Below are 27,995 nucleotides of genomic sequence, written 5' to 3'. Positions count from 1 at the left end.
CCTCTTCATCTGTCTATATCTGCTGTGCAATATGTTGAACCTTCCAGCATTTAGTCTGTGTCAAGTTGTTCCTCATGTTAATAATTAGAAGTGATGGATGAAAAGCTGCAGGAGCGTCAGGAGCTTCTGTATCATGGCCTCACAAACAAGACTGCATTTTTCACAGCATTGTACTTGTCTAAGTAGGAAAAGGAAAACAAATACATTATTTTAACATTAACACATGGAGACATTAAAATAAGGTACAAGTAGTGAATTAAAAAAAGACAATGGAATAAAAAATACAGTGCAGCTACGATATACTGCAAATTGAACTGAATTTCAATTCAATAATAGCATAAATAATCATTAGATACAGCTTAAATTTACCCATGTTAACATGTCTGTGGACCACATTTTATATTTATAAAGACTTTTTAAACATTTAATTAATGGTTTATAACATCATCATGAAGGACATTGTTGAAGTGTTGTTTTTTTTTTATCAACTCATTAGACATATAGATATCAAATAAATCTGCTCGGTAAATATTTTTAATTGCTTCTACAGCGTCAGCGGAACATGATGTGTATTTAAAAGTTAAACCCACTCAGCTGACCTTGGTGGATCATGTGGGTCCTGTGGTCACTCAGTGAAGTGGAGCTCTGTGTTTAAACTGAAATGCATGAAGCATAAATCATGAGGATGGCAGAGGAAGTGTTTGTACGATACACTGTATGGACTGTTTTTCTTTTCATGAAAAGTCTTTTAGGCACTGTTTGTATGGGTTTAAATAATCTGGGGACTTAAAGATACATCATTAGTTATTTAAATCCCCTAAAATAGCCTTTAAATCAAAGATGCTAAATACGTTTTTATCTACTTGCAATGATATCACCCCAGTGTTACAGAAAATTGAGGATGCAGTGAATTATCAAGAATCTTGTTGCATCTCACAAAGGTTTGAATGTGATTCACAACATGTCAAGGTACGGGGCGAATATAAGAATTACAAGATGTCTTTATGAATATCAAATAAAGCACTATGTTATTTGAATGCTGATGGACACAACAAATAACCAGATTCAGCACTTCCCTTTAACTGTATATTGATCTAATTTGCCATCTTGAGGAGAGGTTATGTAGCTAATTAGTTCATGTTAACTCTTGAATTGTTGTGTGACATTCTGACGGAAGCTTGGAAACATGTTCTTTCAACAACATCTAAGTTTAGAAACCTGTGGAGGGAGCTGAAGGACTCACAGAGCACTGAGACAGTGTTGACCTATTAGAGCTCACTTGGCACCTGGGAAACCATCTGACCAAACTAACAGAGCAGACGCACTTGATGCTGTCTGCCAGGTGTCCTCTACAGGAGACATATTGGGAATGAAACATGCATCCACACAGACTTTGCCTAAGATATATGTTCACGAATGGATGGAAATCGCATTTCCAGCAGACAGAATGGGTGAAACGTCTGAGGGCCCCCACAATGCAGCTGCTTTCCCACCCTGCCACCTGCCTTCTAAACTAATAGTGATTGTATAGACAGCTTCCTTTTGTAAGGAGGGGACAAAGTGGAGAGGAGAGATATTAGGATGGATGGAGATGCATCATCTGTGATTTGCTCATTTGGGCTGGAGTTAGACGTGAGAGTGGGCGTTTATGGTCCACAAGAACAACTGTCAATGTGCTCTGCATCTCTGAATTGCATTATTGCAAATCAATTGTAGGCATATTACAAGCCTTATGTTTTCTATTAAGCGTCATTGTTAAATGGCTTAATTATGGCGTGGTCACTCTATCCATGTCTGTAATACTTTCAAGAGCTCATAACTGTCAGAAATGCTCAATCTGCAAATTGCATGCTGAGGTCAATGTACTTCAGGTCAACCAAGGTTACTGCCATACTTACCGACACACTGAGAAACCAATTCTTATGTTTGATTAATCATCAATAGCCAAGAAAAATAGAAGAATAGCAGATTACAGCATATTCTTTCTTTACATATAAAGCTTACAGGTTGATGCATCACTAATAATTCTGTAATACAGTGGGGGAACAGCACTTATCACCATTTCTGTAGTAGTTTTTAGGTTAAGGACATTATGTAGATACTATTTATGTACTTAAATAAAAGACTATTAATTGTAATGAAGTATTAATACATTTTACAGACATTTCTCCTTCTTAACGTACATTTCTCCAGATAAATCAGACCTCATCATCATACTATAATTAAATATAATTGATGTGTAATGATATGGCTTTCCCTGTGTCTTTAGAGCTCACGGACCTGATGCTCGTATCCTGGAGGAGTCCAAGATGCCCCCACTGGGTCAGCTCACTCTGCCCCAGATGCTGCACATTGCCGCCCAGATCGCTTCAGGCATGGTTTACCTGGCATCGCTGCACTTCGTTCACCGCGACCTGGCAACCCGCAACTGTCTGGTGGGGGAGGGCCTGGTGGTCAAGATTGGAGACTTTGGCATGTCACGAGACATCTACAGCACAGACTACTATCGGGTAGGTGACTGGAAAAAATAAAACAAGACTTATTTAGTTTGCTTTGTTGATTCTAAGAGCTTCAGATGGCTGCTGCAGCTATGGGAGAAACTGCCAGAAGGACAGCTATCTGAGCAGCGCTCCATCAATCAGCTCTTTATGGCACAGCTCCTCACTGAGCCAACAACATATCTGCTGTGAAGCATGGTGGTGGCACCATCGTGCTACAGAGGTGCATCTCAGCGGCAGTGAACTGCAAACCAGTCAGAGGGATGAATGTTCAGTGTGTTTCAGTATGACAGTGACCTGAAAGCCCTGACAGGGCGTACCCAGCCAAATCCTAGACTTCATCTGAAGATGGCAGTTCCTAGACAATCCCCATCCAATCTGAGCTTTAGAGCATCTGTCAAAGTGTGAGAAGCTTGTAGAGACTTACCTATGATGACCTGAAGCTGCCATAGGGGCTCCTCTATAGCACTGAATTAGGGTGTGAATACCTTTTATACATGAGCTTACACTTTGTCGTTATAGGTCATTGGGTGGAAACTGATGGTCGACTGTGTTACTGCATCATTTGTCCTTCGTATGCACAGATAGTTTCCCACCACTCTGCAAAATATTGCAGTTTAAATCATCTTGCTGTAGGTCCATTTTATTTTTTGCACTGAATTAAACTATGAATTGAAGCAGTGAAAGCGGTTTTTGTCCATAATGTCCTGAATGGCCTCAGACTGATTTCAAGCTGCTCTTCTAGACAGTTCAAGGATGAACCATAATAATGGAAATCTTTGGAGATTTGGTTAAAATGTCTGTTTTTAAAAAGGATGGCATGTCTACTTAATTCCATCAACAAGGTTTTACCTTGACTTTTCCATTTCACAGTAATGATAAAAATGCCTCACATTCCATTGCATATTCATTTATATTGCATTTTGGGTTAAGATACATACATTGTCTTGTTTTCCTCCTCAGGTGGGTGGACGTACGATGCTGCCAATACGCTGGATGCCTCCAGAAAGCATCATGTACAGGAAGTTCACCACAGAGAGCGACATCTGGAGCTTTGGAGTGGTCCTCTGGGAGATCTTCACCTATGGCAAACAGCCCTGGTACCAACTATCCAACAGTGAGGTAAGCTGGAAAGGAAGGTTATTCAACATGCATGGTTATTTTTTTATTGGCACATGGAATTGGTTATCGGCTTCCCAGCAGTTTTCTCTGGAATTGTTATTTCTTAGGTTGAAAGCTCCACCAAAACTTTGACGAACGCAAAACTATAAAACTAAAGTTTAGGTTAGCCTGAGCTGAACTATAGCTGCGCCAGAGGAAAATCCTTGTAGTTGCTGATGCTTCAGTGGATATGTTGCTGAAGTTTTCCACGGCTCTGCAGTCTTGAACTAATCAATAAGTTCATAGTAATTAAGGGCAGTCCAGTCTAGCCTTTTCTACTCGAGCACAGAGAAGTGGGACTCCATTGTGACCACAGCAGTGCTATTACAGGCCGAAACCCTCTCTCCTTTCAAGAGAAGGGTAGATCATTTTCCCCTTGCACTCAATTCTAATCTCATTGGCTTTCATTTTTGCCCAGGGCCAATGAGCTCTAACCTTGTTAACCTAATCTGTCTCGGCCAATGAGGGACAGGTGAAATTATCATGTTGCCTAAACACACAGTGGAGGAGATAAATCATCCCAAAACACTGAGTCTGCACCCTGCATGACAGCAGCCATTTTGGGCAGCTGTTAGTCTTGTGGGTCTTTTTGTTTAGCTGTGAGGCTGAGTGACGGGCCATGTTGGCTTGAAGTGGCTCAACGCTGACAGGCCTCTTCTGTTCATTGGATCAGGCCAAGGTTAACAATGCCGAAGAGATTGAGTCAGTAACCCTTCAAATGGAGAGCGCCGTGAAATCCTCTCTCTCATCCTCGACAGTGATTTATTCACTGAGCAGTAAGAGCGTGTGAACTCAATCAATCATCGCAGCCATTAGTGTCTGAGCTGGAGGTTATTCATATTTGAGCTGCTCTCATTTGTCACGAGGTCTCAGCTAATGGACACATATCTGCACATGTTTAAATACTAAGCCTGTTGCACCAAAGTTTCTCTTTATTAAAAATATTGTCCTTCACATAGCATAAAGCGTACTCTGCCTGCGCTCTAGAGTTGGTTAGACAAAATGTTTTCTCAGCACTTAAATGGTATTTAGCCATGCTTATTAGCCAGGTTCATGTTTTTACTGGTAGCTTTAACGACAAATTCAGATGATATGATATGAGCGATGGGACTAGTGTCTATATATTTCTTTAGTTTGTATATAAATATTTTAGCATTTCATTTGCTTGACATACTCTGCAGTACACAGTGTCAGGTAACACTGTGTCAGTGTCACTGTTTGCTTTAATAGTGACCTTGAAACTAACTTGGTAGTTTTTTAGCTGACTAATATTGGGCTAATAGTGGGGTAGTAATAACAATAGGGATTTATGGTTTATCCTGTAACCATGGTTTAGGATGTCTTTGTTTCTGGGGGGCTGTCATATCACCAATCTTTATCACTACAGATATTATGTTGAAATTAAGTAGAAAAAGGTTGTTTTGAATATTACAGCTATATTTTATGGTTATTACACAGAAACCTAGGTTGTTACTGTAGCTCTTTGTTTCCACATTATTACCCATGTGTTTTTTTACTCTATATAATGCTCCTGTTACATTGTTATCCTGGAACTTCGCTCCCTACTACCTATTACATTTTATTAATGACTTATGAGTCATTAATAACATGACATTAATGACATTACATTGTAATTACCTTGATTTTAACCTTCTATGACCTTGTTATTGCTGCAATATTACTGTTATTACCAAGCTGTAAAGTGAATTGCTTCTACTAACTCTTTACTGGCCGTCACTGAAGGTCAGAATCAAATATAAAATAAAGAGTATATTTCCTTATAGATTATAACTTATCAGCTAACCAGTAATGCACCATTGGCTTTAGCTGTAATTTATGTTTAGCAAACGTTAACATAACACAATAAAACTTATTATAAACCTATATGTTGGCTTGCAAACATTAGTATTTTGCAAAAAATATCGGTTAACCCTAACCCACTGCTGTTCATGTAAGCTTTCAGAGAGCTGTCAGCAAGGCTGCTGACTCCTGTGCTGTCTCTTTGGTCTGAATCAACACTAGAAAAAAGTGACAAAATAATGTTTACTCAAAGCAGTCAGCACCTCACATATGGCCTATTTGTGAGTGTGCTGATAAATTTTACAATACTAAGAAGTCAGTTTTCAGGTGAATAAGCTTTAAACCATCTGAGAGCCGAGGTCTTAAATCAAACTGATCTGGTTCTTGTTCTTATCGTGCAGTAACCGTGCACCACAATACAGCATATTCACATTATTTGGATTCCTACCTCAACAGGCCATCGAATGCATCACACAAGGACGGGAACTGGAGAGGCCGCGCACTTGCCCCAAAGAGGTGTACCTTCTGATGCAGGGCTGCTGGCAGAGAGAGCCCCAGCAGAGGATGGTCATCAAGGACATCCACAGCCGCCTGCTCGATCTGGTCAAGAACCCACCGGTTTACCTCGATATCCTGGGCTAGTGGGGTGGAGAACCAACCAGGGAGAGGAGATCAGAGGCTGGGGGAGTTTGAGCCTCGTCTTTATTTGATTCTTTTAATTCCTTTTCAGCCTTGGTGGAAAGGAGCCGAGCCCGTTTACTGCTCTGTTGTTCTCTGGAAACCTGTCAAATGTTTACCAAAGTGTTTAATTTCATCTGAAGTGGGATCAGCCTGATGGAGGGACATGCATGGATAAGTGTTGAAGTAACAATATATGGGCTTTACGTTGTTGGGAATAAGAATTCAGAAAATGGCTTGTCGAGGACTGTGGCTCTGAAGTCCCTGCAGAGGTTTGTGAGCTAAGCTGTGGTACATTTTATACGACTCTACAGCCGACACTTATGTTGAAAGGCAATTAGAAAATCAAACAGATGATTACAAGAGAGGGTACTTCATAAGTCAAAAGTGAAAACCAGTTTTACAGCACTGGCTACAGCAGACAGACATTTGTACTCAGAATTTTGATACGGGAGGTTATTTAAAGGCTCTCAGTAAATGTATATAAGATATCCAAGTTGGAAAAGCAAAAGCTTTGGAAGCTTGTTTGTTTCTCATGTGTCAAATCCAGTTTATTATATAATTATTTTTCAAAAACAAGAACAAAATGTCCTATATTAGCAATGGAAGTGTTCTGGTATATTAGCCACTGTGTTTACATGTAATGTCAATTTTGTTGTTGAATGAAAAAAAAATACATTTTTGACCCGTGTCTGACCTGCAAGACTCACTCAGAAGTGGCTTTTGTACAAATTAGCAATGTTTAATATGCTACTGTAACGACCTTCAGAATCAAAGCACTGCAGTGAAATTTGGTACGGGGGGGAGGTGACACTGTGAGATGGTTTTAGAGGTAACAGATGGATTTAAAGGAGTGAAACTCCAGCAGGAGAGGGACAGATGGCACTGAAACAGAGACTGGAGGTGGTGAGGCCACCACCACCACGGGGGAAAAAAAAAAAAACCTCAACCAAATGCGGTATTTTTCAAGTGGGGGACTGTACGAACCACTGTGATGCCTTTAAATGTAAATACTGAATGTACATAATCTGTATTAATGACCAAAAAATATATCTTCATGTATTAACAGTACAATACTTCAGCACTTTGTATATCGTCTGCCCTTAAAAATAAACAAACTTGATTAAAATATTGCTGCTGTCTGCACAGGAACATCCCTCAGCATCAGTCAATCTGTCATTATCATATGCTGCAGAGCGAACAATGATTTGGGCTGCCTTTCGGTACTTAAAGGTAGACATCTTAACAAGGCTATTGAAGAGCTTTCTATTATTTTGACGAACTAATCAGCAACCTGCGACGTCTCCACGGGATGCTCAGCAGACAGTTATTGAAAAGGAATAATCAAGTTTCATATTGCCTTACCGCCGGCCCTCCAGCAAACAAACACCCTCCAAAACCAAACCCCTTTTTCTCTACCTCACACCACTCTGTATGCAGAGCATCTCCAGGGAGTGGTAATGGATTGTGAGTAATGCTATCATCCCTTTCTGTCTCTTTCTCTCTACCTCCTCTGGTGTATGGGGGGGGGGGCTGAAAACACTTGGAGGACTCATGTCTGGCTCATTGTTTCTTCTAGTGTCTACAAGCAGATTCTGGCCAGATAGGATTAGTACACTCTGTAGTGTTTGTCCCAGTTATCCTTAAGGGCTCCATTTGTGGTTTCAGAATGAACCTTTTTAATAAGCACTCGAGTCTCTGGCCTGACGAAGGTAGATGTGGAACACACCTATAGCAAAGACTGGAAATGAAGCCATTTTTAAAATGGAATTCCTATTAGAGCTTTGCAGTAGGAAACTTTCCCTTTTTAATCGTCCATCTCATTATATAATGTGAGTATACAGGATATGGATTCCTCCTATGATTATGATAATGGCAGCAGCGATTCATTTTGGTCTGTGTCTACTGCTAATAATAAACCACTTTGTGTCTTTGACCATTGGTCCTAAAAGACATAGAAGATGGCCGAGTAGGAAGAGAACTTTTGCACAAAATATTAAAACTATGAGACAAACTGTAAAATTAATAAACAAAAATAGTGTGATCCTGAAAAATAACAAATTGGGAGCATACTGCCATCTAATATGAGCTTAGATGTTAATACAAGATAGATATTTAATCTACGTGGTTTTCTGTCTCCTGAAATCTGAAGTGTGGAGTAAGAGATTCAGAATTTCACATCAGCATCTTTTAAAAAAGAATTCCTGGCCTGTTAATTTAGGATTTTGATCCTCATTTCAAGACTGCCTCAAATAAAAACACCTGCTCTTTAAACCAGTGGAACAATCTCACACCAGCAGGTCTCACATTTAGGATAAGTCAGGTTGAATGTTGGACTGGAGATCTTGATTTTCTTTCTTTTTTTTTAAGCTGTGTATTTTTTTTATTCTTTGGGGACTCACACTACTGCAACACTGTAAATGCAGCTGGTTTTTTAAAACTAAATCCTAACTAAATCAGGAGAGAAGCGGGGATGGAGGATCAGCTCTTCTTGTCCAGCTCTGCCCTCTGCTGGTCACTCACACACACTGCGTAACGACAAATTAATATTTTGCATGTTTGTAACTACACACATGATGGACGTGTTACATATTTCATGTCATGACAATTAACTTTTTTTGTAGGATTTTATAACTAATCAATCAAGAAAATGATCAACAGCTTAATAGTTATTGTGTTAACTATATAGTGAAACCGCATCCAATCTGTTTTGAGACATTTGAAATTATTCCAGTGGCAAATACTACATTTATAAAAGGCTTAATTTATTACAGGAGCCTAGTAGAACAAAATAGCAAATTACAACTTTTACACATCAATGAACATATAAGTATTTATACATTTTAAATGCTTTTTTTTTTTTACGGATAAGCAACAAATCAAAATCAAGCCTTATATAAAAAAACCCATATAGAACATAAAAAAAAAAAAAGCACCAATAACCCTTTAAACACATTTTTTAACACCAAAAAATCCTTGTTGTATCAAGCTCACCTTTGCTCTCTATTTCACGTTAATTATCAGCCTTCAGTACAAGTTGAAAAGTGCCCGGTTTTCCTGATAAGTACAATCTGCATCTGTTCAAGTGAGGAGTGAACCTGTGAGGTTTGTACGACAAGTGACAAAGGTAACAGTGATCTGGTCTGGATTTGTAATTGATAATTTGGTCATAAATGAACTAACTGCGATTGAAACGAGGCAATATCAGCATTGATCTAACTGGTGTGGAAGCTTTGATGCTCAGCATCAGCTGAGCACTAAAACAGCTGAAAACACTGCACCGTGCGAAACACACGGCTGAGGACGAGTGAGATGACAAAAAAAAAAATCACAACAGCAGCTTAGAAATAAATGGAGTTCAAACTAGTTTGGGTCAATATCAAAGAACCACATCAGAAGTCAGTAATGATGCAATTCCAAGAATCAACAGGGTCAAACCGAGGAACGCTGTAAGATGATGACTGTAGAGCAAAATAAAAATCGATCAACGCTCGGCACGGGTGGAGAAGAACAGTCACAGAAGCCACAGCGAGGGCATATATCTAATCTGACTGTGACATAAAGGGCGACTTTTATACTGTGCACACTAACCTTGAAAAAAATCTTGAACAATGCTCTAATACAAAAGTGTGTGTGTGTGTGTGTGTGTGTGTGTGTGTGTGTGTGTGTGTGTAAGTGAGTGCGATTTGTGATTCTACACATTCACTCTGCTTCCGACATTTCTACTTCAGCGTCCAACATGTTCCTAAAACACACCTCATTCCCACCATCACATACGTTTCCCCTCTTAATAAAGTCTCTACCGACACAGATAAAAATACAGAGTGTGAGTGTGAGTGTTGGCCATGTGTGTCCTGCGGGTTGTGTGTTAGAACTACAGGTAGAATTAGGTATAAATGTGTCCCATTAAATGCCTTAAAATATGTTTTATACACATGAGCCTTCCACGCTCTTTATCAAGTAAGATGAGCACTACTGGAGTCTGTACCTGCTGTATGCTGCAACAGATGTTTAGTAATGCGACTCCCAGCTTCCTATTAAACAGTACGTTTACCATGGCTCTCAACAATATGCTGTACATACTGTCCTCCTATGGCTGCTATGACAATATTATTTATTTATTTCCTATTTTAAGCAACTTATCAAGTCATTTTACTCCAATATGAAGTCCTTAAAGAATATGAAGTCCTTAAAGAAACATTTTTAAAATCTGTTTTTTTAGTTATTCTGCATTATTTCACAATACAGATCTGATGCTAACATGATTGATTAATTAGCCAATGAAAAAAAACAAACAGGGTAGATAGACTGGATCAGTTTCCACTTATACTAAATGAAAAACAGAAAACATACAAGTAGTCATTAACAGACTGCTTTAAAATGTTTTCTGCTCTGATAGATTCATATTACTTATTTTAAGTTTTAAAGTTGATTAGTAAAATAACCCTTTCGCTTGTTTTACGGCTTGATTTTGGTGAAAAATAACTTGATAAAACTGCAATGTACTAAAGAAGTTTAGTTAGCTTATGTATAAGAATATGAATCCTGCCTTAAAAAAAAGAAACACTTCTAATTTTGAAACTAAAAGCAATAAATATCTATAAACAGAAGAGTTTAGTGGTAAATGTCTCATGAAGCAACAGGTTAGTTAAAGGATATATGGAGTGTTACTGGTTTGTTATACTACATTTCTATAACACCAGAAAACCCCAGACTATGACCAAATATACTTCTGTCTCACAGTTTCTCTTGATTCCACTGAAAGTTAAACCACAAGTGCTAGAAAACGGACTGGAAATGTGCAAATACTTAAAAAGTAGAATTAAAACCACTGATTTTTTTTTGTTTTAAGTGCAATTGTACATGATAGATGTTTAAAATGGGTTTTATGATATGTGACGAAGAAAACGGTGCCATTTCCCCACAATATAAAAACTGTTTAAGATCTTCAGGGGGCGTGAGGCCGCTATAGCGCTGCCATGGAAACACACCGTTATAAAAATGGTACCTGTCTTTTAATCACTGCCGCACTGTAACATTTCTTTTTCCCCCATTGAGGGAAGATTGTGGGGTTAATAATAAGGCAGGCAATCAGAAAGAGAACCACACTGCAAATCAATTCCAGTCAGTGCAGAGTGGAATCAATAGGTGGATGTATAAGTGCTGCCAATCCAATCTGCATTATATTATGTAGAGTTGAATAAGGGTCGTCTGCGCTGCTTCATACATAGAGCAATCCTACTAACCATCCAGTCCAGTTAGAACATTGTCAATAAGTTCTTACTTACATAATGGATATTCTGGCCTAGTAAGAGCAAAAAAAGCATCATTAACCCCAAAATAATATCCCTGTAAACTGTAACCTTAAACGCTTCCAGTTTGTTTCTACTGTAAACAGTGTAAATGAAGTGTACATCTACAATAAGGCACTTGTTGTGTTATTAGAGTGTGCTTTCTTCAAGGTTTTTTGAATACATACTTAAAAAATAAGTTAAACAGACATTTGTGTACATGATTTCAGCCTTTCACATGAGCTTAATGTAACATCAAGAAAAGGCTGAAAAAACTGGGTCCTCAGTTTCTGTGTAAACAGTTGAACAAATACTGTGTGTAAAACTTCTTCTGCACTGAACACAGTGTATCAAAAACATTATATCTGAATTAGAAAACGACTGGTGTTAAATGAGCACTAATGTGAACTGTTAGTAGTAATCTTAAACACACATGGCTGAGACAAACAGCCCAAACCTTTCCTTTGGAAAGTGAATCAGCCATTTCATGGCTTTAAGTGGAAAATACTCCCTCACTGCTCCTTGCACTCACAAGCTGTCATGTGCTGTTTCGAGCTGCGGCAGGGTTTCCACAGCAGCGGGGCACTGAAAATGCCAATGATACCCAGGTTGAGGATGAGGCTGACGGCTAGCGCCCCCATGGTCCCGAGTAAGGAAGGCACCACTCCGTGGGCCACAAGCCATGCCCTCCGCGACGTCATGTCTGCTATGACACCCTCCATCTGGAAGTGGGTCCCCACCACCGCACTCACGTGAAAGAGCTGGTGGCTGTGGCCTTGTAGAGGAAGACAAGAGGAAGTTAGTGAAACAAAGAGGTAGAGGCTAAAACTTCAGTCGTTAGAAACTGCTCAGAGATTCGATCTTCAACTCGTGAACCATCATGTACACAAATGAAAACTGGATGAGTCTGTTTTCAGTTCAGTCAGGTGCCAGAAAATTGAATAAGCAAAGACACCATCATCCCCCAGATTTGAGTTTACATCATATTATAGCTAGAGCTGCAAATAAAATCAGGTATCAGAGACATGTTTCAAACTTTTAGTGGAGCTAAAATGTGTGGTTATTAAAAAGAGACTGAATTTTCTCAACATTAACTAACTTCAACTTTCAACCACTGTTAGAAAACCATGTTCTTTTTTCTTTTGCACAATGCAGCTCTTTCTCTGCCAGGATATTGCGAAGTTCAAGCTTTTGAGGACAATGAAACCTGTGTGAAAGTTTACACGATACCGAATCAAAAGCCTTTTTGAAACTGGGCTGTTGTTTTGTTTAAATGGTCCAGGAGTCAGCAGGGAGAAATCAAAGAACAGGTAAAGCTTCATGTGAACACCTCTCTAAATAAACTGCTCACTGCAGATTTGGACACGACTACTGAGTGTTACACTGTACGTGCACGCTCTGTTTCAACCTTTTGAATGACAAGTTACACTTGAACACACCCAGAAGTTACGCAGTGAAAATGTTAGTTGTGCCTACAACTCAACTGAAGCAGATGGTGATGGAGCTAGTATGTATTTTTGATCTTATATGTAATCATTCTACTGTATTCTGTGCAAAGCCAAATAGCTTACAGCCTATAACAGTATCACTGAAGGATTTACCAAAGTAGTCGAAACGGCCTGGAGCCAACCTCTCCGGGAGGTGGGCCGTAAACAGGAAACAGGTGAGGAAGGCGAAGAGGAGATGATAACAGTGATTAGACAAAGCATCGCTGGGACTGCAGCTTTCCCCGCAGCACCCAAGGATCTGCACACAGAAAAACAAAACTATTCAGAAGAAGAAGAAGAAGAGGAAGAAGAAGAAGAAGAACATATTGATGCATAAGTTTTAAGTCTTAACACTAAATATAATACTGAAGGCAGATGTGTCAATGTGCAACAAATGTACTGATGGTTACAGCTTTGTTGAAACTATTTATGACCCAACTATGGACTAAAAACTCCAGCAAGTGATTTAAGTTTTGCACAAACTAATCATTGTGATTAAAGGAAATAACTGACGGCAGTGAGATATTTGTATTAGATTAAGAAGGAAATCAGTTTCTCACTTAAGGAGCCAAAATCCTGCTCAAAGTATTAAAGCCTGGCACCAATCGGATCAGAGCTTTTACATAATAAAACAAACACACAAACAAATTTGGTGGCTTTTGCAAAATATGGTAGTTTTTATTGGAAACGATGGCTTCGAATACAGTTTTAAAATGTGGGTAAAAGCAGACGAGAAGCACACCTAGAAATCCCCAATGATAACACTCACCCTGTAAATGAGGGGGGTAGTATCAAATATGAACGGGACGACGAAGGCTGCTGTTCTTAGAACTTTACTTCTCTGTGGAAACTGTAACTCCAGGAACCTGAAGAGACAGAAAAGGGGCAGTAACAAGTTAGTTTTCCTCTCTCTGTACAGTACGACCTGCATCATATAATCACTGTTGCTATGCAGGCTAAAGAGCCTTTAATCATCTTACTCAATGATCTGAGTATTAGACATTTCAGTACTGACAGAGCTGCAGGAAAGTAGTAAGTAGTTTTTTTCCCTTGACTCTCACAAAAGCCATAATGTCATAGACCACTGGTTCAATCACTTTCACATTTCCTCCATTCTTTAATGTATTAATGAGTAACTTACTGTATAACTAAACTAATAAAAGATAAGCAGTCATGCAGTTAGTAATACAGTATATATCTGGTTTCCTCAGGTCTCACTGTGTCTTAAAGATTTGCTAAAGCTAAAATAATTTAATTTGTCTGGGTTTCAGCTGAGAGTTTAAGTGTGACACGTTGGTGTAAATGCTTCTTCCCACAGCTCCTCCATCCATTATTGAATTGGCGAAATCCCGGCTGTGGCCTACCTACCGTTGTCTCACTTGCAAGCCACTTTGGATAAAAGCGTCTGCTAAATGTAAACTGCGTTTTCTTGGGATAAAAAAAGCTGCTTGTATAGAAATCAGAGGATCCTGCAGCTATCTGACAAAAGACAAAAAAGCCCTAACGCGAAAGGGGAGATTTAGGTTTAACTTCCTTGAAAACATTTATTCATTTATGCAAGCCTGGGGGCATAGAGGATGTTCACAGCAGCTTCTTACCTGGAATAGCAGGACAGGCTGGTACAGAACAATGTGTTTCCAATAGCAACAGGGACAAAATGTTGATGGAGCAAACTGTTTACCCAGCAGTCTGGCATGACATAGTATCCATAGCTTATGGCACAACCTGGTCAAAAACACAGAACATGAAATAAACATTACATTACTTTGACTTCTTTACTCCTACTGCTCAAGCATGCCTACTTTAAAACATGAAGTTCATATCATAAGTGTCTTTGTATGCAGTGCAAGTGAATATATTTATGTACAGATCGTTTTATCTACAATATTTGTAGTTTTAATGTTTTCAAAACTTAAATGATTGACATGATTGTCACTAAATCAGAATCAGAATCAATTCTGATTCTGATTCTGATGGCAGTTCAACAATCCATATGAAAAATGGTGCAGTCTGTCTGCGACAGTGTCTTTTCTGATTCAACCACTGGGGGTCGCTACAGTAGAAAAGGGCACATTTAAAAACACACACTGGCTTTGTAGTTTGTCTTTAAATGAATTTAACACTGTGTAAGTAGCGTCTGTGGGTTTTATTGAGTTTATTTTGAATTAAAGGAAAGGAAATGTAAATCTGAAAGCTTTGTAGAGCTGCAGAACAATTAGAACCGTGTAGATGTTATCTTCTTCCCTCGGGAGCATCTGTTGTATTGTGTGCTTAAATAGATAAGCTTCACCTTTGACTGCAAAATGTGTCCTATAGTTTAGATCTGCATAGACAGCCCCCCCTGGGGCTCTTATCCGTGAGACGGACTTTTGAGCACTTGGGCAAATCTTGGCATTAAGAGGCTTTGTGGTAGATTGAGGATCAGCATCTTGGAGAGTCCTCAACTGAAGTGTGTTAGTGTTGGTCTGCAGGAAATGTTTAATATATAATAATGCTTATATCATAAACATATCCATAAGAGTAGAATCTGACATATGTACACAGCTTAGTTCTAAGGAGGTTAATTTAAATCACACTTGTTATTTTAGCATATTTGCCCACTGAGGAAAACACCAACGGGCACTTAGGTGTAGAACAACAGAAACATACTGAAAACCTTCTGAGGTTGTATTTTACTCTATTACTCGTACGATCCTTACGATTAGTCGTCACGTATAAAACTTTAAAATAGAAAACATACAGTGGCATGAAAAAGTATGTAAAGTATGTGAACCGTTTTGGAACCCCCACACCTACAAACTAAATTTCTTCCAGGTACCCGACTTCTTAAAGGTCATTATTTAAAGGGATCCAATAGCACTATGAGGTTTTTATGGTTGCTCTTAATAGACATGAAAGATCTGAATTTGTTTTTGTTATTTTAGGCACATTGTATTTGTTAATACTCTTGACTTAGATGAAGATCATATCACATTTTTTTTTAAGTTATGAAGAAAACCATTAAATTCCAAAGGGTTCATATACTTTTTCTTGCTCCAGTAATTATGCTCTTTTCAAGTCAACAAAAACACAACTAACCAACACATTTTATAGTAAAAAACGATTCTACAACATTGTGAGCACAGAAAAATAGTGGTGTGAACTACAAATCATGCACCAAACAAACACTGATAAATTCAAATATGCACCAAGTCGCACGAAGCACTCGCAGTGCTTTGCCTTTCTCAAGGGATGTGATTGTTTAGATAGCTCAAAGATTCACTCATTCCCATCTGTGACTTCAAGATGTTCCCATTCCCTAGAGTTCTGCTGGGAAACCCAAATCTGCGTCTTACCCAGGCTGTAGAGGCTGAGGGCTCCGTAGTCAAAGAAGTAGCAAATGTGACGGGACTCTGCAGACATGGTGCTGAAGGTGTGTGCACAGCTGGAGGTGAAGGGGTAAATACAGATGAGCAGCATGTACACCAGGAGGGGCCATGTGTAGCTATCGGTCAGGAAGTTCAGAGTGGAGCAGAGGACACAGAAACGCCACAGGAAGTACCTGGAAATATAGATTTTCTTTCTGTAATTCTTCACATTTAGAAGAAATTCACAACTGCTTCTCTCTGACTTGTACTGACTCCCTCTTCAAGAATGTTGTACTTGGACCATTGTGGCATCCTGGACTTGTTTTGTGTTTTTGGATTCAGGCTTTTCATAGTTTTTGGAACCCTGCCTCAGTTTTTTTGAAACACCTTTCTAAAGCACGTCTCATCCACGTATGTTTATTTTCTCTCCAGCACTACAAAGAACGAGGAGAAGGAGGGGATTACATCCAGGATACAAAACAAAGTTATGTTCACAAAAATGCAGAAAAGATTTTTTAAAAATGTCAAGTTACTGCTTGATTTGGTGTTGAATACAACATCTGCAGTGGGCTCAGTCATGAACTAAGCTGGCTATGTTAATTTCTTATACAAGGACAATGTCATCTTAAAATGACATCATTTTATCATTTTACTTTTAATTTCTTAGAACTACCCAAACATTTGGATATTCAGACATTTGCTGTATAGGTAGTCGGTTTTCAATTTGGTATTCAGATAGTTATGTTTCTTTTTTTTCTTTTTTTTTTACTAAATGTAAGATATCAGTAATCATTTCATTTTAATTTCACTATTTAAATTTACAGATACATATGTCATCCCTCGCACTCCAGTGATCATGAGACCACTTCATCTGAAACTGGCCCACCATGGTGGCATGAATGGGAATTTAGCAATAGGCTACTTGAGGGACACAACAGAAGTGCACTCTGTTGGAAGCAAAAGAGCAACTTCTAACCTAAACACTGATGTAATCCAACCATTTGAAAACTCTCCAAGCACATTTTTTTGAATGCTGGCTACATCGTGAACGAGACGAGAATGTGGACAAACTAATCTTGCTACGCACACAAGAGGAAGAATGTAGATTGTAAGTTTAAGGTTCAGTGAGGTGATGTGACAAAAAAGTAAAGTTCGGCAATATTTGTGCTGTTACACACCACGTTGGTAGAAAATGGGTCCAGATGTTGATTGTCTCATTGTTCATCTGGAAGCTGCTGAGGACACAGTCCAGCGCAGAGCTCCGCGGGTGACGGTATCCAGAGATGATGCTATCCTCCCTGAACACCTGAGGCACAACAAGACAGTCCAGGTAAAGAATGACACGGTACAAAACCCTGTTGATCCCTGCTGCGGAAAACGGACTGGACAGTACTGGATACTGGATTTATATCAGTATCGGTGAGTTTGAAGTAAAAACATCAGATAACATCATACCAGCTGATTTTCAACATCTTATAGAAAGTTTTCTGACAGCAATCCCTTTATTTTGTTTTTTGAACAGCTGTCACCAACATACATTCAAGATATTTTACATTTTAAAATGACACCGTCAGCGCTCTTTGATGGATAAACTTTGTGTATATCATAATAGCTTTAAATTACTACAGTTTAATTACTTACTAGCCAACACATATGCTGATAATGCTACTCTAAAAACAGGATCAGAGTGGCCAGCGCATCAGCCCGGCTGTATCTCTGTTCCAGACAGTTAAAGTGACCCAGACGGCAAATGGGTTGTTCTACCACTTAGTGTTTAATTTGAACAACCATTAAAAGCCACAAAAGTTCTGAAGCAAACATCTAGATTTAGGAAAAAGATTTAGAAAAAATGCACAAAATTATATAGCAATACTTATTTATGCTTCTTCCCCTACCTTGACCCCTAGAGGGGTCCTCAGCTTTTTTCAGTCTAGCTCCCTACATTTCATTATTGACATTAATCTTAAGGAAATGGTGAAAATCTGTTTCTATGGGGCACAGTGTCACGGGCCGGGTCTGACCAGATATGCTAACAAGGAAGACTCAAAGATAAACAAAGACGACAACAATGTAAAAATTTTCTCAAGCAGAGGATGCTGAAGATCAAGATAGGTTATGTGCATTAATCTGAAATCTATTTACTGGAAAATAGCAACAATACCAAGTTGTCACATGTACTTTATGACCCTGTAAGTGCCTTTCTAGGATATGTCTAAAATATCTGTTCCCTGACTGATACATCCAGTGTGTTTTTCCAACTTATACTCACTCTAGATAAGATTAGACGTTTGCTGTTCTAGTTCCTGTAGGTGCAACATTTCTGTCCAAGGTCTAGCAATGTTGTGAATAAACAGACTTCGTTTGAAACAAGCAGACAACCAAATAATCCTAAAAACTGAAAGTATAATCTTTAAATTCGACTTCCAGAAAGATCTAGGGCATGTACTGTATTTTTAGTAAGTGACAATGAGTAGACTGTAAAACTGATACTGCAATTACCACTTATCATGTAAGATAAGGTCCCTACAGCCGAGCGGATGCCTGTAGGGCTCTGCGTCCACAACAAACAGCTACTGTACCACATAACTTTCCAACTAAGGTGTGAATGCTAAAATCACATAGTTGGTCTGCTGTGTGCTTTTATACATTAATAGAGAAAGGCAATATTTCTAGGAAATATTAGATTTTATGAAATTATTTTTTGCATTTTGCAATTGTAGCATAATTGGCTGCACTGCATGCAATAATTACTGGTTTTGTTTCTCAGTGTACCAACTGCATACACTAATTCTGTGTCCCTGCAGACTTGATTGAAGAATAGCTACACAACACCATTAAATACTTACTAGAAAACACCACAGTCAGAATATATGCTTGGTATAAGGCTGCTTATTAATAGCGACTTATCTGACAATAAAATCACAGAATCATGTCTGTAGTTTTGACTGCACTTAACGAATGTTAGTAATAAATTCTTATTTTTCTGTATAACTTCATTAATGGAGCGCAGATCATCACCTTCCATGATCCAGTTTCACACCAGCCATTGTAAAAGAAATACGTGACCTGTCCCACACACACACTGGTGACAGTCCTAGCACCTGGTACCTAAACTGCTAATCATCACAGGACATTTGCTTTTGGAGCCGGGTAAACCAAACTATAACTCGGGCTTCAGAAGACGATAAAAACTTTGCAGTAAGGGCAGTACTTTCATTGCTTACCTTTGGGACCTGGTGGATGTCAAAAAGCTGGGGAAGCTTGATGCTGAGCATGTCTGTAGGTAGTCGAATAGTTGCCCTCCCTCTCTGACAAACCTCCCTGAGCCTGGCACGTCCCTGTCGACAGAGGACTAGCCAGACAGGGCAGTCAAATACTGAGATCCGGGCCTCTTGTCTTGCACTCTGTGGCTCCCATCGCAAGCAATGTTCCCAGCCCTGGCTCCACCCGCCTCCGCCGCCACTACTGGTCCTGACCCCCCGCCACACTGGAAACACTGCAGGAACACACAACAAACACAACAGACTTCAAACTCTTGCTTTTACTTTTATTGCTCTGCGTGTTCAAACACCTGCCTGCGTTACATATCTACAGCATTTAGGTGTTGAAAGCAGATCTCTGAGGTCTCCGGACTCTTCAGCTTGTTCTCCAAGCTTCTTGAAGAAGAACAATCTGGGATCTTAAGGTTACATTTAGTCATTTATACGCTTTTATCCAAAGCGACTTACAAGGCCACTTGTTTTGCCTAAGGACCCCTACTGGAGGTAGGCCACAGCCAGGACTCAAACCCCGGTTTCCCACATGGAGGGCAGTGATCTTATCACTACACTATCCAGGTTCTAGATGGACTTTTGTTGACTAATTGAGTTTTTCTTCTCTAGCTATCACAACCAACACGGAAGATGTAGTGACAGAAAACTTTACGTCTGTCGAAGAATTAAACAAAGGTGTATAAAATGTATTATTTCATAAATTGATATGAATCAATATTTAGCCTGATGCATGAAAATGGCCAACAAACAAATTGTTTTGTACTATTTGAATGTTGTCAGTGTCATGATACCTGCACTAACACAGGTCGTCACTTTGCAGGCTATTTAAAGTCAGGAGGAAAAAACTATTCTAGTAAAGTGAAGTCTTCATTCTTTCCCTTCCTTACTTTACTGAAATGAACTGAACTCCATCTGGTTTGTTTTGCTCATCACTTAGGTCATCAGCACTGACAACACTGGTTGCAACATACTGGATTTCTGAACATTGTGTTCCAGGTTCATCATAGAGGTGAAGTTTACAGGGAAAGGAAAGATGTTTAATAACATAAAAAAAAAAAATAATTTACATAGAAATGAGTCCTTCAATGTGATGTCCTCGTTAACCGGAGCAGACACTGGGAACAATCTCCTATTGTGGCCACTCTTGAGACATACTCCAACATCAACATAAAGAAGGCTTGGCACTGTCCCACTGTTGTGGACTGTGACAGTAATGTGAGAGCAGGCATCATTATAACAGCATGCCAGAGGCAATATTTCACAGAACTCCTTCATTGTCAACAGAAGAATGGTATAAGATACCACAAGCTTCACACACAAGCTGCATCTAGACAGTATTTGTGCCAAGTAAGTGATTTCAAATGTTTTAACTGTCAAATGCTCAACAAATGTCCAATATAAGACTGATCTTCTAGGCAGTTTTACTAACCTGCCTGTGTCTCAGTCTTTGACTATCTCTTCTTTAACAGGATAAAACATTTCCTGGCATATACCTTAAGGGGATCCTCTTTGGCAGTGTGGGCACAACGCGAGGCAACCACAACTTACTGCAACCCAGCTGTAGACCTTGGCCTGTTGACTGTGACAAAGTGAGCTTTGTGGAGGCTAAAGCCTTGAGAACACAAGGGCCAAAGGATGACTGTTACACGCTGCACTGGATGGAAATGAGTTGCCTCAAACACAGGCCATTCTATGAGAGAACATGCACCAGTAATCATGCACCTACATGCATGCACACTGGGACAAATCCTGCATTCACCACAAAACAACAAACACACACAAGACCGAGTTTTGTCTGCTTGTCTGATGACAACCACAGCTACAGCCACTGGGTTCACTGCACTGTAAAAAATACTCATTTGAATTGAGATCATTATCATCATCTGGTACCAATGATTTGAATAGTTAGCTTTGCAAGATGTGTGACTGATTTGAATTTTAATCCTGTCCATGTAAAGTATATGTATTAGACTATAACTGACTGTAAGAGATCAACAACAAGTCAAGAATGTTAATGCCACTGTGCACGTTGAACAGTTGACTCAGTGTCTGTGGACCTGGACCAGAAAAACACACTGCTAAGGACGTGGACTCTCATCAGCACTGACATCAGGAGACACATATGTACTGCAGACCCACAGAATTTGGTGAGCCAGTGACTGTATCACTGTGTGTTGTCATGTTGACCAACAACAAGTTGGACATAGTCTACATAACAACCCCAAATCCCTCGACACAGAGATGGAAACATATGTGATCAGATGTGTTTTGTTACAGCAAAAGTCTGAGAGGACTAACTAAATCATTCTCTCGCAGTTCAGGATCAAAACGGCAACACGACTAAAGCAGAGGAAGCTGAAGCGACCAATAAGTGAATGTTAAGTTTTTACAGTTCTAAAGCAGAGAATGGAACGAAAGGAGTGAGGGGTGGAAGAACATGCTTGTCTGATGACTTAACATTCAACTCTGCAAGATCACAAGACAAAACACACAATATATAAAACTGCTAAAACACCTCTGAGGTATGAAACTAAGGCAATATGGGTTTATAAACCCAAAAAGGTAAAAGGGATGAGAGATATCATCACTGAGCCTGACACACGCCGTACAGTAGCTGCCTATTGAAGACCATAATACAGAGTTCAGAATTTGATTTCCCTGTGTAGAGCCTCTCTAAAACTTGGCTGGAACACGGGCTTTGTGTGTAAGTGGTTTATTAAATCTTGCATGCATCCTCCCTTATAAGATAACATCCACTATTAGAAACAGCCTCTGGTTTCCTGAAGATTTGACAAAAAAAAAAGTTGAGCTCTTCCTGTCTTGAGAAAGGCATGTTGAGTTGTAAGAGGGGGTGTTTAGATCACGCATGGAGAGATGATTTCATGTCTGTTTTAACACCAGACAAACACAGACTCTGTATTATTTCTACCCTAATATGAGATCATATCTTATTTTACCAACTAGTAATAGTCTCGAAACAAGAATTGGAGAAGTGATACTGAAACTGAAAATGCACATACATTATACTTACAGTTGTTAATTGATAAAAATTTATTTGTTTAAAAAAGCCCTGGGTGGACTTTAAAACAGTCCTGAAACACTTGGCTGAGGGTGGAATGGAAAAAGTTTTATAAAGTAAATCATGACATGCATGAAGCATGTGACCTAAATATCCACTGAGATTACTTCTATACTAAAGAGACTGAACATAGAGGCAGAGCCCATTGGATCTATTTTGAGCTAAAAGAACACAGTTGCATTCTTTCAATTAGGACATATAACAAACCTACATTTCCATTATGTTGTCAGTTTATCACTGCAAATGTGAAATTCCTTATCCTTGCTTGTGGATGGACGCCTTTAAAATAAGACAGCTTTGCAAGACAGCCCGTGTAGATGCACACACGTGTACTGCATGTGTGACTGCCTCGCCTCATTCTTCTGCTGAAGCTATACAACATCCAACAGTGCTGCTGAAATATGAGATGACAGCCTGAAAACACTCGCACATAAATAACTGACTGGTGGGTTTGCTGTTGGTTAATGCATAAGGAAAATATCTTCTATTCAGTTCCTTTACAATGACATGCTTTCTGAATTTAAGAATGATTATGGTTCCTCGTATACCAACTTTCATTTGCTGAATCTGTAATCCACTACAGTAACTTGGTCATAATCCTTTTTGCAGCCACATATACCAAACATGCCTAAACATGATTCATAAACCTGTTTGCCTTCTGCACTGGTGAAGAGAAGACCAAGTCCAATGCAATCAACAAAAGAAGTCGTTAAAGTATTTGTTACTCAACTAACATCACTGAATCTCCAGTTTTTAAGAGAGCATACATTCAGAATCTCTCGTCTCATTACCTTACCTTATTTAAAAAATCCCATTGCTTATCTTATCTTAAAATCTTCTAGATGCCATCACACAGCACAAATTAAGCATTTGGTTACGTGAGTATTTGTCATTTTATGTAACAACCCTGCACGAAGGAACCTACACTGAACATGTTATGAGACGTGTTGTTTAACTTCCTTTTTTGCTTTAAGTCTGAAGTCATGTCGAATTCCACCGGCTTTGTGGTAAGTGTCTAAACATCACACATTTTTATTACCAAACCAAAGGACACCCAGACATTTCAGCATGCTCATCTGGATTGCATGTGACTGTCACTCCTATGAGAAATAAAGGGAACATGATGTCAAACAGAAACCACTTTCAGCTCATTGCTAAATGGAGTATGAACTCATACATTTAAACATGAGATAAAAAGACAAAGGCCTCCTCCCTGTCTCTTATCCACAATCAGCCTCCAGCTCTCATATCATTCCTCTGCCACTGTACCTGCATCTGAACATGTACAGTTTCCTGTTTTTCTTCTCCTGCTACACTCAGTACAGCACAAAATTTAATCACCTGCAGCTAAATGAAAAACTATTACAGGTTTGGCTACAAATTTAAACATCTAAATATTTTCACTATGACTGGAATCTAAACACTTCCTTAATTACTCAAACAACTTCTAAAATATTTTGAAAATGTTTGTGTAACGTGTTCAAATGTTCAGTGTAATATAGGAAAATCCCCACATTGCAGAAGCTAAAATTAAAACATGATGCTAGAAAAAAAAATAACATTATGAGAATTATTACAGATCAATTTATCATCTAGCAAACAAGTGATTAATCAACTAACTACTGCAGCTTTAAATTGAGAGTGTGTAATTTAGAGTTGTAATAATTAGCAACTAACAATTTATCTAACTAGTGTTTTGATTGGATTTTCCAACCAAAAACAAAACTGAAATATGAATATTTGATGCATTTCTTTGAAGCACATCATAACAAACTTGGGTTTGAGTTGTGGACTGACTCAATGTGACATATAAAACTCAAACATTAGGCTGTAAACAATAATAATAATAATAATAATAATAATAATAATAATAATAATAATAATAATAATAATAATAATGCACACTATTTTCTTAAAGCATTAAGGTGATTGAAATAAAGAAAGCTCTGCATTTTAATCAGTTAGTTTCCTCCCTGCTGACCCCTGGTTTCAACCTTTCAGTTTCCCTCCGCGTGCGCACTTACCGCGACCCTCAGGCATGCAGGGGTCAAAGGTCGCCTCCTGCTCTCCTGTAAAGGCGCTAAAAGCTGCCGTTTCTTCTTTTATTCCTTTGCTTTTTTCGTGTTGTGACAACCGGAGCAGCGTCTTCTCCGGTTCCGTCTCTCGGTTCTGTAATTGTCTGTCTTCTGTTTTTTTTTTTTTTTTTTTTTTTTTTTGTTCCCTCGCGCGAGCCAGTAGGAAGCGCCGCTCGGTGCTCACGTGGATCACTGAGGCAAAAACAACACGAGCCATGTGCGCGCGCGCTCCTGGTGATGAGTGATTTTAAAGTTCAGTTTTTATATAAATAGAAAGAAAACATCTCCACGAGAGGCTGCTGCACGTTAGAAAGAAGAAAAATAGAAAGAGGTCAACAATAAAGTCCACTGAATTATTAAAAGACTGTTTAAATAGATAAAAATAAAATAATAGATACATATTACAAATAGATTTATGGTTGAATTGGACCTAAAAACATTTAAATAGCAATTAACTGGAATATACAAACATGAGGAGAGACAGTGCTACTGTGTCTGATTATTATTATTATTATTATTATTATTATTATTATTATTATTATTATTATTATTTAATTTTGACCACTATGACCTCCTTAAGGGGCTCTATGAGAAAAACAGCTGCCTCTATTAGATATAATGATTTGTTCAATAACCTACATGATCACACTAAAGTCCAGTTCCCACGACTCCACCTTCAGATTACTTCACCTGGATGACTGAGACTCTTCACAGAGATGCATGATCACACATCAAATGAATGAGAAAGATTATTCAAACAGAAGTCACATGTCTTAGGTCCATCCCTCATCATTTAGGGAGGAAACCAAGATGGGTAGGGCATTAAAAAACATTGAATTCCACACAATCGAGTGAGTGCATATACCAACATGTATCAGCACACTCACTCCTCAGGGTGTTCACCCACAATGAGTCAGGTCAAGGAGCAATTCCACACACCTGTACTGAGAAAACCCAGTACACCCAGGCTGAGCAATAAATGCTTTTAAACATGGAGATCCTCAGCTCATGATTTGGTCCTTCAGTCTTCATGCAAACACATCTGACTGTGACTCCACCCTATAGAGTGAAATAACATTCTCGGCTACTTCACCCCTGTATTTATGTATTTGGCCTATAGACTGTTTAACAACCACTGGTGACACAAGACAACAGAGTTGTTACAGTTCACGAAACTGGAATTGCTGTTGTGCCAGAGCTCCAGTTTTTATGGATCCATGTGGTTTTAAAGACTAATGCTTATAATAATGCAAAACACAGAAACTTCGCCTGAGTCTGGAGAAGCTGTAATCTGCTGTAAAGGAGTTTAAATGCAGGTCAACACTGTATGTTTTACAGCAAGTCTTCTCCGACCTCCAGCACCTGCTCTGGACGCACCGTGGTCACTTTCCTCGGAGCCAAACGACTTCCTCCAGCACATGAGGAGCTCGGGTTCAGTTCGCGTCCACTTGAGAATTAAACTGGCAACAAGCCCAAGACCCGTGGAAGCAAAGCAAGACAGGATCCGCCCCGATTTAGACTAACTGGAAGAGCAGCTCTTGGCAGATGAACTTGATTTGTGTGTCATGTACAAAGAGGACAGTTAAAATGTTGCATAGTCAAATTCTGGTCCTGATGACACATCAGATCAGATCAGATCCATCTGACTGCTAAGAATTCCTAAAATAGCAGAGTACATCCACTACAGGAAAAAGAAAATGCTTGTCCAGCTGGGAATACTCACAGGAGTCACATCTCTGGAATAACCCGAGGAAATCAGACATACAAACAATCTCTTCTTTTAAATCAACTCTTGTGGCCTAAATGTTAAAAAAGGCCTTTAAGTGATTTAGCTGTAATTGCACTGCTTTCTTAGTTTTAGAGTTTTTATTATGTATATTCTGCCATTTCATTGCAAAAACGCTTTAAGAAGAAAAAGCTCAGCTAAAGACAACACACAGAAAACCCCCAAGGAGTAGAGAGACACAAAATAAAAGGGGGATACAGTGTACAGACATGGCAACTGGACTTCATTCTCAACCGACATGTTATTCTTATTAATATTTAGGTCACAGGTATCATCAGTCTGACCCAGGATGCTGTGCAAACAATATCTGCAAAGCCTGCACATTGCGCCATAGCGCACATGCGGCACAGCGCCCTATAGATTCCGTTCCCATAAATGGGAGTGACTTACAAGAAGAAAGAGGCTCAGGGGTCTGTTTGTGAAAGAAAGGGGAGTGAGTCTAGTGAAATACCAGCAGCTCTTCGAACAAACATTTCTTAGAAAGTGAAGCATGCGGTGACGGTACATGAATCCGCGCTGCCATGGTAGAGAAGTGCTGCCAAACTAACACATGTCGCAGGGAACAGAGAAAGCAGCTCTGACCTTTCAGCTTTATGTTACCGAGCGGATCATTGCAGTCAGATGAAGCGACTCCGGGGTGCGGGGAGAGGAGAAGACGTGCAGGAGGAAAAATCTGGCAGCAGAAAACTTATAAGTCCATCATTATTCCCCAGTCAGGCCCGCACAGTTTGTACTGAACAGCCCCTCTTCCTGCACATTCCTGCACAAACGGAATAAAAACACTGCTGGATTCCTCAGTGTCGAGATCCCACCCTCGGAGTCGGGACTTTTTTTCCATTGGATGTGGCAAAGAAAGAAAAGCTTGTTTTGCACGATCAGGAGACAGAGGACAAGAAGTCCGGGATCATTAACGTGGGATCAAACAGGGATGACACTGATGTAGAACGAACTGCGGCACAAGTTTGGGATTTTATGCAACAATAAAACTAAAAACAAGAGAAGCTCGAACTGATAGAAAAGAGATAAATAGAGAGAAGTTACTTACGCATGAACTCCAGACACTGCAGCCACTTCCCCATTGCGAGTACAGACCCCTGCATGGACATGTCTCAGAAAAATCAGATTTTAACCAAGTTTAAAGTCAAATTAATGGTTTTTCTTCTCCATTCTGTCCCTGCAGCCCCTCAGCCGCATGGGCTAACAGAGAGGACTGCCTTGGGTCAGTGAGGTATCCAACCCCATTACCCAATTTGAAAAAAGAAAAAACTGGGGCAGCACCAGTGCCAGTCTTCTTCTGGGGTGACACCGATTCTGCTGCCAGAGGATTGGTTACTCAGTGAGCTCCGTCAGTGGCAGGCATGGGGCCCAGGACAGCAAGAAACACAAGAGAGGCAGAGACTAGGTGTATGAAAAGAGCTCACATGCACAGTTCACAGGGTTCACTGAAGGGACTTACTTATTGGTCCAAGATTAGTATCAGGGCTACACCTGTTATATCCACTGCTGAATTATCAACTGTGT

At 39.4% G+C, this 27,995-nt stretch overlaps 2 protein-coding genes and 1 long non-coding RNA gene across 8 annotated transcripts in view; 1 reads left to right on the top strand and 2 right to left on the bottom strand.

The window, feature by feature from the left end:
* The window catches only part of ntrk1 (neurotrophic tyrosine kinase, receptor, type 1), a 50,962-nt gene extending 43,614 nt beyond the window's left edge, over positions 1–7,348 (top strand). For 3 of the 5 annotated variants that reach the window (XM_026371359.1, XM_026371356.1, XM_026371357.1), the window contains 3 exons: positions 2,270–2,510; positions 3,462–3,620; positions 5,916–7,347. In XM_026371359.1, coding sequence (XP_026227144.1) covers positions 2,270–2,510; positions 3,462–3,620; positions 5,916–6,101 — 586 coding nt within the window. In that variant the 3' untranslated portion in view covers positions 6,102–7,347. Of the gene's footprint in view, positions 1–2,269; positions 2,511–3,461; positions 3,621–5,915 lie in introns of all 5 variants that reach the window. The other 2 variants (XM_026371358.1, XM_026371355.1) reach the window with 1 other exon arrangement.
* On the bottom strand, positions 4–2,369 carry LOC113169723. The gene is made up of 3 exons (XR_003299580.1): positions 2,281–2,369; positions 600–656; positions 4–178 (listed from the first exon to the last, which is right to left on the bottom strand). It is a non-coding gene; the product is annotated as an uncharacterized LOC113169723 (long non-coding RNA).
* Positions 7,349–8,856: 1,508 nt separating the features above from the next.
* Positions 8,857–27,667, bottom strand: paqr6 (progestin and adipoQ receptor family member VI). 2 transcript variants are annotated; one of them, XM_026371362.1, is made up of 8 exons: positions 27,520–27,667; positions 19,487–19,758; positions 17,441–17,568; positions 16,251–16,456; positions 14,514–14,640; positions 13,685–13,781; positions 13,030–13,174; positions 8,857–12,203 (listed from the first exon to the last, which is right to left on the bottom strand). In XM_026371362.1, exons 1-8 carry the CDS (start codon positions 27,578–27,580, stop codon positions 11,941–11,943), a joined length of 1,299 nt encoding a protein of 432 aa, XP_026227147.1. In that variant the 5' UTR covers positions 27,581–27,667; the 3' UTR covers positions 8,857–11,940. The 2 variants fall into 2 exon arrangements, with proteins under 2 accessions (XP_026227147.1, XP_026227148.1); XM_026371363.1 differs by lacking the exon at positions 27,520–27,667 and adding an exon at positions 24,638–24,782 and having other exon boundaries at positions 8,858–12,203.
* Positions 27,668–27,995: the final 328 nt, after the last annotated feature.

Source organism: Anabas testudineus, chromosome 16, assembly GCF_900324465.2.
Source record: "Anabas testudineus chromosome 16, fAnaTes1.2, whole genome shotgun sequence".
Lineage (NCBI taxonomy): Eukaryota > Metazoa > Chordata > Actinopteri > Anabantiformes > Anabantidae > Anabas > Anabas testudineus.
This window is presented reverse-complemented; position numbering and strand designations above follow the sequence as displayed.